The 14870-nt window shown below is 41.3% G+C and overlaps 1 protein-coding gene across 3 annotated transcripts in view; it reads left to right on the top strand.

Annotated features, from left to right (window-relative positions):
* The window catches only part of HMGN3 (high mobility group nucleosomal binding domain 3), a 30198-nt gene extending 19028 nt beyond the window's left edge, over positions 1-11170 (top strand). The window contains exons 3-7 of one of the 3 annotated variants that reach the window (XM_081139926.1): positions 5825-5854; positions 8602-8652; positions 10049-10162; positions 10281-10323; positions 10698-11170. In XM_081139926.1, the coding sequence (XP_080996052.1) occupies positions 5825-5854; positions 8602-8652; positions 10049-10162; positions 10281-10323; positions 10698-10711 (252 nt within the window). In that variant the 3' untranslated portion in view covers positions 10712-11170. Of the gene's footprint in view, positions 1-5824; positions 5855-8601; positions 8653-10048; positions 10163-10280; positions 10643-10697 lie in introns of those variants that run through there. The other 2 variants (XM_081139927.1, XM_081139925.1) reach the window with 2 other exon arrangements.
* The last annotated feature ends 3700 nt before the right edge of the window (positions 11171-14870 follow it).

The following is a 14870-nucleotide window of genomic DNA, read 5'->3' as shown; positions in this document are numbered from 1 at the left end:
TTGCACAGAGTTCAGTGTGTTGAAAAACTGCAACTGTTACGGTTTAACTTATAAACTAAAATGGGTCATGAGAGAGATAAAAACAATGTCTAGTTACAGATTCTTTTATTAGGTGATTCATACTGTGGATAATAATTCAGAGGAGTTTATCATGAGAGTAAAATCCCTGTACAGGATTTGTACAGGGAAATTCATTCTGCCAACGGAAAACCTTTAACAGACTCTATAAAGAAATAATTTAAAACCAAAACAAAACTGCCTATAACCACATCTCCACCATCCGTTTACCTAATATTGAGTGTCTAACATTTGGGAGGTGAAGTTTGTGATCCAAAGTCAAACCACTATACAAATGCTAGATCCAACCAAAAAATAATGAATGTTAGAATTTTCTTGAAAATGGAAAAATATAATTTGTAGGACAGTTGACTAAGTGTAATGAACCTTAATGTTTTTAGATTTGGGCATGAAATGCATCTGGGTTTGTCCTTAGGGACTGCTATTGAAATTGATCTGTCAGTCAGAAAACCTAGAAACCATTTGATAGTGAAAAGTCTTTCCAATCCTTCACTAAAAGAAATCAAGCTGGTTAGAATATATAGAAAATAATTTTGTGTATACAGCTGTCTCATACATATTATTTTGGCCCCAGAATTTAAATTATTTACAGTACAGTCACACCTTGTTTTGCGACTCACTTTATTGTGCTTTGCAGGTCTTCCATTTTTTACAAATTGAAAGTCTGTGGCAACTGCTGAAGGCTCAGATGATGCTAGGCATCTTTTAGCAATAAAGTATTTTTATTAAGGTATGTAAATTGTTTTTATAGGCATAATGCTATTGCACACTTAATAGACTGCAATATAGTGGAAACGCACCTTTTCTATGGACTGGGAAATAAAAAAATTGTGTGACTCACTTTATTGAGATACTCACTTTATTGAGGTGTTCTGAGGTGTATTTTTATTTTTTATATTATTTTTATATCCTGTTTTTATATTATATATATTATATTTTTGTAACAAAAAACTTTCCTAGACAAGTCTCTACCTGTCATTTAAACCATACCCAAATTAAAACTCATGATATTCCTTCAGGACATCAGTACAATTGTTTGAAAAGTGAAAAAGTCAGTGGGTTAGCTGGTGGTTTAGGGTTTAGGGTACGAACTGTCAGACCGTATATTGATTTGTTTCACCTCTGCTGAATTGTTTGAATTTTCTAGTCAGGCCATTGAGTATGCACAGCCTTGACTACAGTGAAGGCATCACTTGCAAAGGATTTGAAAAGCCTCTATCCCTGCCATGATATTCGAAGGGGTTGGTGCAGAGCTTAGTATTTGGACAATAAATGACCAAAACAATATATTGCGGTCATTACATTTGGCAGTTTACAAAGCCCTTTCACATACGCTGTTTTATCTGATCTTTACAATAATCCTGAAATGAGGGCAAAGCAGATTCATTCCTTGACAGAAATGTATTGAGCACCTAAAGTGCACCAAGCACTGTTCTCAGCTCTGCAGGGTCCACAGTGAACAAAAGCAAAAATGTCTGTCTTCATGGAACTTCCATTTTAGCAGGAGGGAGAGAGAGTAAAAGAAAATAATCGGATATTTGCTATAAAGAAAAATAAACCAAGGAAAGGTCATAGGGAATGTCAGAGAAGTGCCGTGTTTGTTAATAGGCAGGTGTTATTATCTTCGTTTTCACTAATGCAAACAGTGTCCCCAGAGACGTATGTGATTTTCCCCACATGCCGCAGCTTGTGAATTGCAGAACCAGGAAAGATGTCTGAAAGTCCTGATTCAGAGTCCTCTGCCCTTGGGCCCCTTTTGTGGTAATCGCAAAAGGCTGACCATCCAGTGCTTTTTCTCTGCCAAGGCTCTCATTACATCTTCCCCTACCTCCCAGTTTTGCAAAGAAGGTCATTTCTATTTAGTTCCTCATTTGTGTTTGGGAATTAAAAGCAATTCAAATTTGGGGTTTTGTTTGGAAGTACGTGGTCAGGCTCAGGAGCATTAAGAAATCTCATTAAAATAAACATACTTGCAAATTCCAATAGAATGGCCCATGTATTTCAAGCTGTATTCAGCAAAGTCCAGTGAGTCTACTTGAATCCAGCTAATCTCTATCCCAGTGAACTCTGTCACAGCAAGATTAGACTTCCATATTGCTTTTTGCCTCCAGGACATAAAAGTAAAAGACTCCATGTCTTTCAGAGTAGCCTTTCCCCACATTCTCTCCAACCCAGGGAATGATCAGCTAGTCAGTAAACACTTGCAGAGTAATTCCGTTGTTCCCAGCACACATATACCACAGTGACGAACCCTCACATTGTTCTGTAACTCTCGTGGTGACTTGTCATTCTAAAAGCCTGCCTTTCTTCCTCAGGGACCATTCTTTTGGCCATTTTTCCTATGGATTCACAATCAATAAATTGAGAGAAATGTTTACTACATTTATTTTTGGAGTGGTCCTGCCCGATAGTCTGAGTCTCAAATGAATACTTTAAATTGGAGTGTTTCAGGAGGAAAAACCAGCAGTCTAGTCTATTTCATGTCTATTAAATATAGTCCAATCATTTATAGCCTCTAAGGCTGTGAAGGCTGATGGAACTGTCCAGGAAGGTGTACACACGGGTGTACACACTTGCACGTGTACCCAGTTCCTCTGGCTGAGTGAAAGGTTCATCCCAGCCTCCACTATTTGCAGAAGGGGAAAAAAATCTCTTCCGATGGTTCCCAGAAAGGAAAATTTAAGAAAATTCTTTTTTTTTTTTTTTTTAAATATAGCATAGAAAGAAGAGCTGGCAAATTGCAGGCAGGAAGTCATGAAATGATTTTACAGTAAAATGTGTGCTTTTTGGAGATTAGTTACTTTAGACAGCCTAGAAAAAGCAAACTTTGTTTTTGCATTAATTTCTTAGGCTTTTGATTTGGCAGTTCTCATACTGGACTTGAATTGTAAAAAAAGTAGTGAGTCTTTGCATCAGAACTGCTTGCAGGCCCTGCAGAGCAGTGCGTTGGTTGGAATGTCCCTCTGGAAATCCCAAAGTGCTCTCTGACATCACCCTCCCTCTTCCTATGTTTGGGTGTTTGCATTGGGAGGGCAGGAGCAAGAGCATGAGTGGGGGAATTTTTCACATGATTTGTCCTCACTTCACCATTTATCAGGACAGCTGGTTGGCGGATAGGGAGGCAGCTATGAGTAACGGTTAACATATTTGGCCCCTTTTCAGGCCTGAACTGAATAGTACCTGACTGAGTACGGGCATTACTCGGAGATATTACAGATTTGGTTCGAGACCACCACAATAAAGCAAATATCATAATAAAGCAAGTCAGATGAATATTTTTGTTTCCCAGTGCATATAAAAGTTATATTTACTCCCTGACCGGATGGCTATGTTGTCTGGGGCATCATCCCAGGCACCAAATGGTTGTGGGTTCACCTCTCGGTCAGGGTTTGTATGGGAGGCAACCGATTGATGTTTCTCTCTCTCCCCTTTCCTCTCTCTAAAAAATCAATAAAAATATGTCCTCGGGTGAGGATTTTAAAAAGTAAATTATATTTACACCATACTGTAATGTATTAAGTGTGCAATAACATTATGCCTAAAAAACAAAGTACATACCTTAATTTTAAAAGGCTTTATTGCTCAAAAATGCTAACCATCACTGGAGCCTTCAGTGAGTCACAGTCTTTTTGCTGGTAGAGGGTCTTGCCTTGCTGTTGATGAAAACACAGTCATTTGTAAAGTGCAGTAAAATGAGGTAGTGACCTTAGCAACTCTCCCAAGGTCACACTTGCTGTACATGTCTAGTGTTCACCTCCACATTTACTGAGGGGCCCCAGTAGGCACTGGAGCTACAGAAATGTTACAGAAGATAGTCCTGTGCAGGAGGGGCACAGACGTGAAACAGATGAGGTGAACAGTGAGGGAAGACCAACGTGGTACTCGAAGGAGAGGGGTTCAGATAAGGCCTGCTCACCCCTCTAGCATGGAGTCTGCCCTTTTCCTCTCGGAGAGTATCTTCCTGAGCATGCTTATGCCGCCTGCGCCTTGCTGTGAGATGGTGTGGGTAGTTCTTAAGGTCACCCCGAAGCGCCTAAGCTGAGCTCTGTTCAGTAATCGGCGGGTGCACATTGCTCCTCCATGCTCTGACTCCACGTTGAAGAAGCACAGCTCACCCACCTGCTGCCCGGTTTAACTGGTAGTGTTGCCTTTTCTTCAGTAATACCCAGTTTATGCAATTCACCGTCCTGGGAAAGGCATCACACAATTTGGGTTCTGATTCTCAGGGACCTGTGGTGCACTGACCTGATAACCCTAATGGACACTGTGGTATTCCGATGAGCATCCGATAAAGGCAGGCCTCCCATGCTGTGTGCTGCGTGGTGCATACTCTTTCCCTCTGCAGTGCATATGTCACAGTCCCCTGGTCTCAGCACATATGTCACGGCCCCCACTTAGCCTGCACAGTCCCCTCGTCTCAGCACTGCTGCTGGCTGGCCTGAAGTCCAGCTCTGATCTTTCCTCAAGACCCCAGGGTTAAAATTATTCATGAAGGCTCTGGCCCTTCATTTTTTTCTGTAGTTTAAAGAAAGATGAGTTTAGTTTCTTGTGGCTATTTTCAGTAAGAAATTTCTTAGATGTAAAGATGGCAAGAAATATTTCTTCCAGTTTGGCCTGACCAGCTGACCTGGACTGACCCAAGCACAGCTTCAAGAATTTCATGATTCCTTGCACTCATGGCATGGGCTGCTACTGATCATTTTCACTGACCCCCTTAAAAATTATTTGAAACATTGAAGCTATTGTAGTAAGACAAAGTCTGCATCAGGCAGCAAGAATTGGGGAAAAGCTTGAGTTCATTTGTTGAGCAAATGTTGAGTATCTCCCATATGTTGGGTGGCATACTATTCTACTAGAATTAGAGCAGGGAGTAAAACAGACAAAAAGTATGGAGTGTTTACTTCTAGGACATTTTTAAAGAAGGGCAATTGTACTTTTAGAATGTGAAATCCCCTGGGGAGCCATCTTTTTGCTGGTGGTAAGTAGAGTATAAATTCTATATGCTTATTTCTGAAATGGTTAGAAGAGTTCTGTTAGTTTAAATTTTCTTTGCCATCTGATTTGCTAACTTGCACCATTGCTGAAGAAGAAAAGATTTCCTGAAAAACATCAGTCTCAACACAGTTTCTCTCTATATTCTCTAAACTTCCAAATTAAAAGAAAAGATTAGTGAACTTTTTACTCTATTTAAACCTCTAAACATACGCATTTAGTAGAGAAATAAATGTGTGTACTTGGTAGCAGGTGAAAGGAAACATTTCTCATTCACTGCCTAAGACTTGTAGTCCTCTTTTCTAACATAGTAACAAGGTCCGGAATTCCCATTGTTTTGGTTTCTACACAATTATCTAAGTCTCTTGCTTTAACTTATAAGCTTTAGTTCCATTCGTAAGGAACAAGAGTCAGACTGGAAAGTAGTTCTTAAATAGCATCTCAATGTTCCCGCTATCAATTTTATCACAAAAGAGTCGAGATTAGGGTTTGGAGCCTAAGTTCATCTTCCTTTTCCATCCTTAATTGGGAGAGGCCATTTCTTTGAACCATGTGCCCACAGAAACTTCGTCTTGAGCATTAGGGTGCCCAGGGTGACTTGGGGTATTCACTGTACTCACCTAGAGAGGGTGATGGGAGTCATACATTACATTATTTCAACAAATATAAAATACATATCAAGAAAGAACTTTTTAAAATCAACTTGGTTGTGTTTAATCACTAAAAAATATGTATTTTTCCATTTCCTTTGTAGCCCACAAGACGGTCTGCCAGGTTGTCAGCGGTGAGTACTCTAGAACCCCCTTGGTGTTAGTTCCTATGAGTTCATGTTCCCTCTGTCCAGAGCAAAGCTGCAGAAGCAAGATTGTTTCCCTTGAGTTTTTTGTTTGCGTTTTGGTAATTACGTGGGTCACAATATACAGCAAATTCAACCATTGCTGCCAAGCAAGTCCCTTGATCAGATGTGTGGGTGAAAACCAGTGGCCAGCCCCATTACCAAGAATATAAAGCACAGAAGTTGTTTGATATTGCTCGATCTCTGAAACGAAAGAAGTACGTTCAGCAAAGTCATATGGAGCCTTCCGATTCTACCTGTGATGCGCTGAAGTGGACAAGAATCTGATTCTCTGTCTACAACTCATACATTAGTCAGAATGTTCTGAAAGTTATCTGACTCCGTAGACTTTAGCCTCATTTCAGAACTAGGGAGTCGCTGAGAAAGTAAATATTCCACTTGGACACTTGGAGTCTCCCTCTGTGGGCCAGGCCCAGGGAAGAGGTTTAGATCATTAAAGTAGGGATGGGCAAGGGGCCAAACCTCCGCAGTGAGTGTGCTCCAGCTCTCTTCGCCACACTGTGCTCCTTGCTGGCCCTTGTGCTCCTCCCTGCTGCCCACTGACTGAAGTCCAGTCTTCATTCTGCCAAGACAGGTCAGCCTGTTTCTCTGGTGGAGGATTTTGCTTAAAATACCAGCAGCACTGCCCACTGAGATGTAGAGGAAAGGCATTGACCTCTTGGCTGATCGCTTATATTCCCACACTAGATAGTATAGGAGCTGCAAGCTTCTGTGGCCTTTGGGGAAGCATGGATTTCATCTGTAGCCAACACCCATGCCTAGAACGGATCAGGAAATCCAAACAAAAATGGATATTAGGAGCAGTCACAAGTTCAGAAGTGTAACTGGGTTTGAGTGGAGTGACCAGTGTTTCCCGTGAGTCTGAGCCTTAGGAAGTGATGTCAGAGTCACCAGGAAGAGTAAGTGCTGGGAGGTGCGGTTGTATATGTATACAGTTAATCCAGATTCTCCCAAAACCCCCCAGAGGTGGTGTGCTCTAATAGTAACTTTCAGCATGGCTCGGGTTAGTTTAAACCCTTTTTAGGCTAAACTATAGATTTTACTGAAAGCCATTGTATTCCATGGATGTCTGGCCCATGAAGGGGATACACCTTGCAAGGCAAATGATACCCAAAATTTAGAACAAGGCTTTTCCTGAGCAACAGGAATCAGCAATATAAGCGCCTGCCACTGAGATCATTGCCCGTGGTGCTGATGCAGAGTCTCTCCAGAGGCCAGTGGGATTACAGACTGAAACCTCAATATTTCTTGTCCCATCAAAACACTTGAATGCTGAGTTGGGTCAGGGGGGGGAGGGGGCGGGGCGGAGAAGGCGGTGAGGCTGTCTTATAGAAACTATTATAAAAGGAAAGTATTTGCTGTCAATTGAGAAAACAAGTATATGTTAACACAACATATCAAAGCTCAAAATGAAAATTTTAAAATCCTGAAAATTTAGGAGTCCTGCAAGCTGCTGTATTTGGGGAGCAAACTGCAGATTTAGAGTGGTAAGAAGATTAATAAAAGCCTTCCTTACTTTTCAATCTCAGTTTTCTTCTTTTATTTGAAAGGTCATGTCTAGCAGTCAGTCTTCAGGAATTGAACTGTCTACAATCTTACTTTATGCTCTTGATGAAAAGGGCCCTATTCAACATGAATCTGAAATACCTAGAGGCACTGGAGAGGAACATGTATTTTTTCTCCACAGGGGGAGACCCTGGCCAGTGTTTTCTATTTAAAAACCATTCCCCCTAGTGCCAGGAGAGATGTACACTTATTTTTTCTAGCTCCATGAGAGAAATATTTGCCCTAATATAGCTATAGAAAACTAGAGGTTTACACTGGTTATTTTCCCCAGCATCCCCACGTGCCACCCTGTCTCAGGGCCCTGGGAAGCAGGCTGGGACTGAAGCCCTGTGTGGGGGGCACCATGGCCACAGAGCAGGCAGGCACTGCTCAGGGCAATGAGGAGACCCACACGAGGCCACAGAAAAATAATTGCCTGGTGGGCTCTTTGGCTAATAAGATTCGTGAAAAATCTTAAACTTTAGGGGCTAACAGTGGACATTTTATCATTATAATCATGTTCTTAATAGAAAGCTCTAGAGACAAAATGAGCCCAGTGCCTGGGTGGGCAAGAGATTCTTTTCACCTTGTACTGGCATTGGAGATGATGAAAGTTGGCTCCAGGACTTGAAATCTGCATCAGAGGTGAAAGGATTTGGAAATGATTTTGAAATACCTCACAGGCAGCAGTCTTCATTACAGGATGGGCTTTGCCTGTGATTGTGCTGTGATTTCTAGACTGTTGGGAAGGCTAGTGTGACCGAATTCATTGAGTCATTTGGCCAAGAGCCTGAGTCATCCTTCCTGCTGCTATGCTGTGATAAAAGGAAGTACAGAGACATCAGAGATAGAAGCTGAAACCTGTTCCCGGAGAGCTATTCTGGACCAGAGAATAACGAGTTGGCTTTTAAATCTCACCTGCCGTTCACTGAAGAACCCAGGATGAAAATAGATATGAAATTGCAGAGCTCTTTATGCCGTTACCTGATGCTAAAAATAGAACAAAATATTTTTTAAATGAGCAAAATCATAGTCAAAATGCACTGTTGTCTTCTGTGATCTTTTCGTGGTCTTTTTGGTGCTGAGGGTTGTCTTTGTCACTATTTGCATAACTTAATTTATCTTTGCAGAAACCCACTCCACCAAAACCTGAACCCAAACCAAGAAAAACATCTGCTAAGGTAAGAGGTGCTTCCACTCCCACTTTGGCTTTTTAAACAATGAATAAATTATAATTTCATATCCAAAAGTCATCCAAGGAAAGATCACATTTAATGCTTCAGGCTAAATGTACTGACTAGAAAACTTATCCCTGCTACAGGCTTTCTCGACAGGCATAAAGCACAGTTTTATGCTTTTACCAGGAATGTGTTTTCCATCTGGTCAATAAAGCAAAGAAAGTCAGCGCACAGTGCTCTGAGAAGCCTCATGTCCAAGGGGGTTTGGTACTTCCTCCTGAACATGCCATTCACACGGTGCTCACACGGTTCACACTGGTGGCAGCCATGGACACTGCTGCCAAGAGCTCAAGGACCCAGGGAAGGGGCTTCTGGCTTCACATCACTGCTCTTACTAGGCCAGTCTGATAACTCATAATAATCACATAATTAATACCAGCAAACATTTATATGGCCCTTATACTATGCCAGACCCTCTTCTGATTGCTTTTCTCATGTAACCATCACATCAGCCCTACTGAGGTAGGTACAAATAGCCTGTTTTGCCGATGAGGAAACTAAAGCACAAAAACAGACCCCACGTGGCTTTTCTCTACTCTGCCCTTCAGAGCATTGCCCCTTGTTGTGAATTGTTTGAAACTATGTGTATCATGGTGTGAGTAGGTGATTCTGAAGCAGAACTCAATTCTGTAGCTTGGTCTTAAAATCAGGATCTAGCCCAGCCGGGCGTGGCTCAGTGGTTGAGCATTGACCTAGGACCCAGGAGATTGAGGTTTGATTCCCAGTCCGGGCACGTGCCCGGGTTGCGGGCTTGATCCTCAGCAGGGGGCATATAGGAGGCAGCCAATCAATGACTCTCATCATTGATGTTTCTATCCCTCTCTCTCCCTCTCCCTCCCTCTCTGAAATCAATAAAAACATATTAAAACATATTAAAAAAAAAAAAAAAGATTCATGTCCCTTAAAAAAAAAATTAGAATCTGGGTCTTCACTCTCCAGTTCTCTCAGCTCTCTAGTCACACAAGCCCACGTCCCCAAGCACGGGAGGTGTTCCACGAGCCGGCCTCCCCGGCTTTGCCTTGTCCCTCACCACTGCCTCTGTCCTCTCCACGGCAGAACCGCCTCTCACCGCATCGAGAGAGGCGGTCCCCCGAACAAATGCAGAAGAGGAATCGTCGTGTTTTCGCAGAAGGGAAGGTCCGGTGGACTCTCTCAGCAGCCTGTTACACTTTCAGTGGAGCTCAGTTGATGCCCCGCCAAACTGGGTTCCTATTTTCCCCCCAAACCCACCGTGTTGGCCCGGTTGTGCCTGGCGCTGCGTTTGGACGGAGACTGGCAGGTCTCGGCTGACACCGCACCGTGCCTGATGTACTGTCTGTCTGTGCTTTGATCCTGTTAGAAAGAGCCTGGAACCAAGATTAACAAAGGTGCTAAAGGGAGGAAAGAGGAGAAGCAGGAAGCTGGAAAGGAAGGCGCTGCCCCGTCTGAAAACGGAGAAACTAAAGTGGAAGAGGTACTGTGCATAAATACCTCCCACGGGCTGAGTCAGTGTCTTAAGAAATTGCTGGCTCCTTCAGCTGCTGATGGCATGTTCTTAAAGTCTCTCTTCGTTGCCTGTGATGTTATTGCAGATCCACATCTATCGCTCAACTGTTAGTGTCTCAACCTGCAGAGGCACCCCACCCCGCACACTGTCCGTAAAGGGGCAGATTGAAACAGTGAGAGTTAAGGGTATCGTAGAAAATCCTGCATGTTTGCAGTGACTAGAACCAGATAGTGGTGTGCTGTTGTTTATTATGAGCCTTGGGAGCTTGCAGGGAAAGTGTCTGTGGTCGTTTGAAAAGCAGAAAGCAATGAGTGCAGCAGAGCTTTTGCGTAATACATTCCTGCCTTGTCTGTTTTACACCCAGAGCTGAAGTAGGTTTTGCGGTGGAGGTGCTAAAAAACAGATGTTCTAAAGTGTGTGTGTTGGTGGGGTGGACTTTTATTTGGCTTATAGTAGTTTTAATAGTAACTATATCATTGTTTTTCATTTTTCCCCCCCACAGGCACAGAAAACTGAATCTGTAGATACCGAGGGAGAATGAATTGTCATGGAAAAATTGAGATTGATTTTATGTACCTCTTGGGACAACTTTTAAAAGCTATTTTTACCAAGTTTTTGTAAATGCTAATTTTTTAGAACTCTAGTTGGCATACAAAAATATATAAGGATGGACATTTTACCTTCTCATAATACATCTTTTTGGAAATTTCCATCATTCTCAAGTGTAATAAATTTAATATTGGAAGCTGTGTGTATAATTGATTCAGCATTCCATGCATTTGCTTTAAAAATATAGTCCTGTGCATACTGTGGTGTTTTTACTGTGCATATATGCATTTTTCATGCAGTTTTTCTAGAGCAATAATCAGTGGTGCTTTTGTACCTAGGTTTATGTGATTTTAATGAAACATGGATAGTTGTGGCCACCTGCTGACTATTTGTGGTTTAAAATAAAAGGTTTTCTTGCCTGCAGAATACCTGCCTCTAAGTAATGTTTTTACTAAATTTAGGCAGAGTTTCATTTTATTGTTGCAGAAGAGATAAAGAATTTCTACAGTCTGTGCCCTGAGGGTATCTCTAATAAGTAAAATAGGATTGCTTCTGAATTTTCTGGCATTTAAAAATGTTATTATTTTAATAAAGTCATCTGTGAGTGCCAGTGTGGAATTCCACCTAATACACTTCATATAGGAAGTGGCTCGCAGTGATTATCATACACAACACATAATAAAACACCACTTTTTTTGAAGTCCTTATAAACAGCGTTCTGCTAGTGAAAAGCCATAAACTCGGGCTCATCCTTGAAATTTTCCCACTTTCAAAATAATGCTGAGTCACATTTGTACTGAAATACTTTCCCATTGGTTGAGGACTTCACAGCTTTGAAAACACTTTACCCAGCACGACCACACTTCAGCCTTGGGTCCCCCTAAGAAAGAAGTTGGCAAAGATATTATTAGAGCTCCTTTTTAGGCTAAGAAAAAAGGACATGGAGAGTGTGTGACTTATGTTAGGCCCACAGGAAGAACAGCCAGAACTCGAACCTGGTCTTTCGAATTGTCTACATAGTGTCTATCTTACTCTGTTTAAGCTGCTATAACAAAATATCACAGACTGGGCATGGGCAGTCAGCCTCGGGTCAGTGTGTCTCCTTAAACAGTGCAAAAGGAAGAACTGTGCTTTGCTAAGACGGCAGTCTAGTGTAATAGCTAAGCTTGTGAATTCTGCAGGCCTTCTGCCTGCATTCAAACCCTGTCTTTGCCACTTACTGGCCATATGACCAAGGACAAGTTACTCAGCCTCTCTACACTCCGTATATCTTAGAGTTGCCATCTGTGAATGGGAATAAAAACAGTACTTGCTTCATAGGGTATTATAAGTGTTAAATGGCACAAAGTAAATGTTCAAAAAGTATTATTAGTCAAGACATGGGGCGGGTGAGATGTTAGCTCTTTGAGGGCAGGGAGGGATGTCTCATTCTCCTTTGTGTCTCGAGGGTCTGACGCAGAGTAGAGGCCCAGTAAATATTTGTTGAGGTGAAACGTGGTCTTCAGCAGGGAAGAACCAAGCTCAGGGTTGTGAGCACTGCTCTGTGCGTTTCCAAATCAAGCTAACTGGGTAGTGTAGCCTAAACATACAGACCACAGTTCTGGCCAGTGTTCCTCTAAGTTAGTAAGAAAATTAAAACATTATTGTTTTATTTAGTTTGTATTTAAGCTGAAACCTTTTAAAACCCCAGTACCATAGCTTTCAGAACATCTTAAAGTTTGTTGTGGGACCATTCCTGAAACAATACTTGTTCAGCCTATGCGGTCACATGTTTACTCTTAATTTAGACCCAACTTCACTTCCCTAGAAAAGTTAAACCATGATTTTTAATACCTTTCTACATCAAAAAAATATTAACAGTTGAATATTAACAGGGAATATTCATTTAGAGACAGGTATACCTTGACTTAGGGTGATGGATCTCATTGAGTTCTTTGAAGCCAACTCATCAACTCAGAAGATGGACAGAATCCCTAAGGTCACCCAGAGTCTCCTTTATAGCACGACCAGCAAAGGGTTTCTCAGAGCTGCTGAATACCACCAGTTATAAAGAAGTTACCACTCAAATAGCCCAGAGAATTTTTTAAAAATTTATTGTCGAGCCAAGAACCATCTCCTTGTGGCTTCCGGTTACTGATCCCAGTTCTACTAGGATCAGGGACATATAGAACTAATTGATTCTTCCCCCAGCAGTCCTTCAAACACAGAAAAACACCTGTTGCACCCCCTTCGGCACACCTCAGTTTCTCTGGCCCATCCTTACAGATTATGGTCATAGGACATAGATCTCTTTTAAAATGTAATACATTTTAATTAACCTCATGGGCACAGAAATTTTCAAAACAGTCACATCAGGTTGAACTATATGAAATGCTTAGCTTACCATCTCCTTTGGACCTTCAAAAACAGCAATTTTATATGGCTCAACCTAGGCTTCTCTCAATTTTAACCCCCTTTGCAACTTTGATCAGTGTATCTATCTTCTGTGACTTCATCTTGATCTCTAATAAGTATGTTTACAGGGCAAAGGGCACCTCAGGGCTGTACCAAAGTCTGTCTTCCAGGTTCACCCATTCATCAAAAATATACTGAACATCTAAATGCTGGGCATTTTTCAAGGCATTAGGGACATAGTGGCGAGAAGGTCTGTGTCCCTGCTCTTATGGAGCTTGGAGTCAAGTGGGGAAGCAGACTTTAACTTCTTAGTTACACAGATAAAGGTATGTTTATAAGAGCCATTACTGAAGCCTAACCTCTTCCACAGCAAGCCCTTCTTGTACCTCTAATGGATTCCATTTTGAGAAAGCTGTTAGCCACAAACCCACAAGAAACTAAATAAGTTAACTTATTGAATGGCATTTTTAAGTATTATTCACTTGGTTGTTATATAGTACCTTGAAACAAAAGACAATTTGGGCTTGGCATAATGAATGTTTAGTTGTACTTCCAGGAAATAATTGGTCCTGAGTATTTCTGGTGGTTCGTACATAGATGTCTTTTTGCCTAGAACAGTCCAGTCTGTCACAAAAATGACCTGTGGAATTTGAATGACTTGACAGGTAAAACAAAATTTAAGGGGAATAGAGTATGGGAGGAAGGTAGCCTCAAGGTTGGGAATCACAGAACTGGGATAGGCCTTTGTGGGTATCTGTTGTCGTTTCCTTCTTAGAGCCGAGTCTCCCTTGAATTCCAAAAGAACTGCTTTATTTTCCCCTGGGAAAATGTTGAGGTCTTCTAATAGTAGGTTCTAAATCAAGATATGGTGATTTAAAAATATGCATTCACTCTTTTTTGGTGGAATTTAATTTGAGAAATGAGTAACGACTGGCACTCTTAAAAACTGGTTTACTCAAAGAATTTATATGCGTATATGCACAACCCAAGGACATGGACAATGGTGGGGAGAGGGACTGGGGAGGGGCATGGGACGGGATGGAATGGGTCATTGGGGAGGAAAAGGGACATCTGTAATATTTTAAACAAAAATAAAATTTTAAAAAAATGGTTTACTCAGCACATACCAAGTCCCACAAGCTGTGTTTAGCGACTGTTAAGCAGCTACTGTGTTCTGAGCACTTTGGAGAAGTAATAGCAAGCCCGAGAAGAGATGTAATTTTTGGCTTTGTTCGTATAAGACAGGCCTTTGGCCATATGCACTTTGGATTTTTTTAACAGAAACTTTAATACTGATTCATCAAAACTGAGACATGGTAAAATCCTTGAGTGTCTACAATGTTCCCCATAGTGGATAGAAGCAAATGAGAACTTTACTGATCTTCTCTGACACAATGAGTTGCTTTTCCTCTTGCATTCACACAGCACTTTTCTTGACCTATATTTTGTACTTATTTTATTCTGTCTGATACTGTAAAACAATGTTTCCTTTTCTATTTCCTCAAGTAGAGTTTGAGCCTCTGTAGGCAGGGAGGTCTTCACCCTATATTCTTCTAAGTACTTACCTGGTATCTGGTACATAGTAATATTTATTGAATGTTTAGGTGAACTAATTTAAGTCTAAGTTGTTCTCCCAACTTTCAAAGTACTACTGACCTCTGAGGGAGGCAAAACTAAAACATATAAAAAAAGAAAAAATACTCCAGGGTACCAAATTAAGTGTTAAGTGTGT

The sequence above is a fragment of the Miniopterus schreibersii genome, assembly GCF_964146895.1.
Source record: "Miniopterus schreibersii genome assembly, chromosome: 6".
NCBI classification, from domain to species: Eukaryota; Metazoa; Chordata; class Mammalia; order Chiroptera; family Miniopteridae; genus Miniopterus; species Miniopterus schreibersii.
This window is presented reverse-complemented; position numbering and strand designations above follow the sequence as displayed.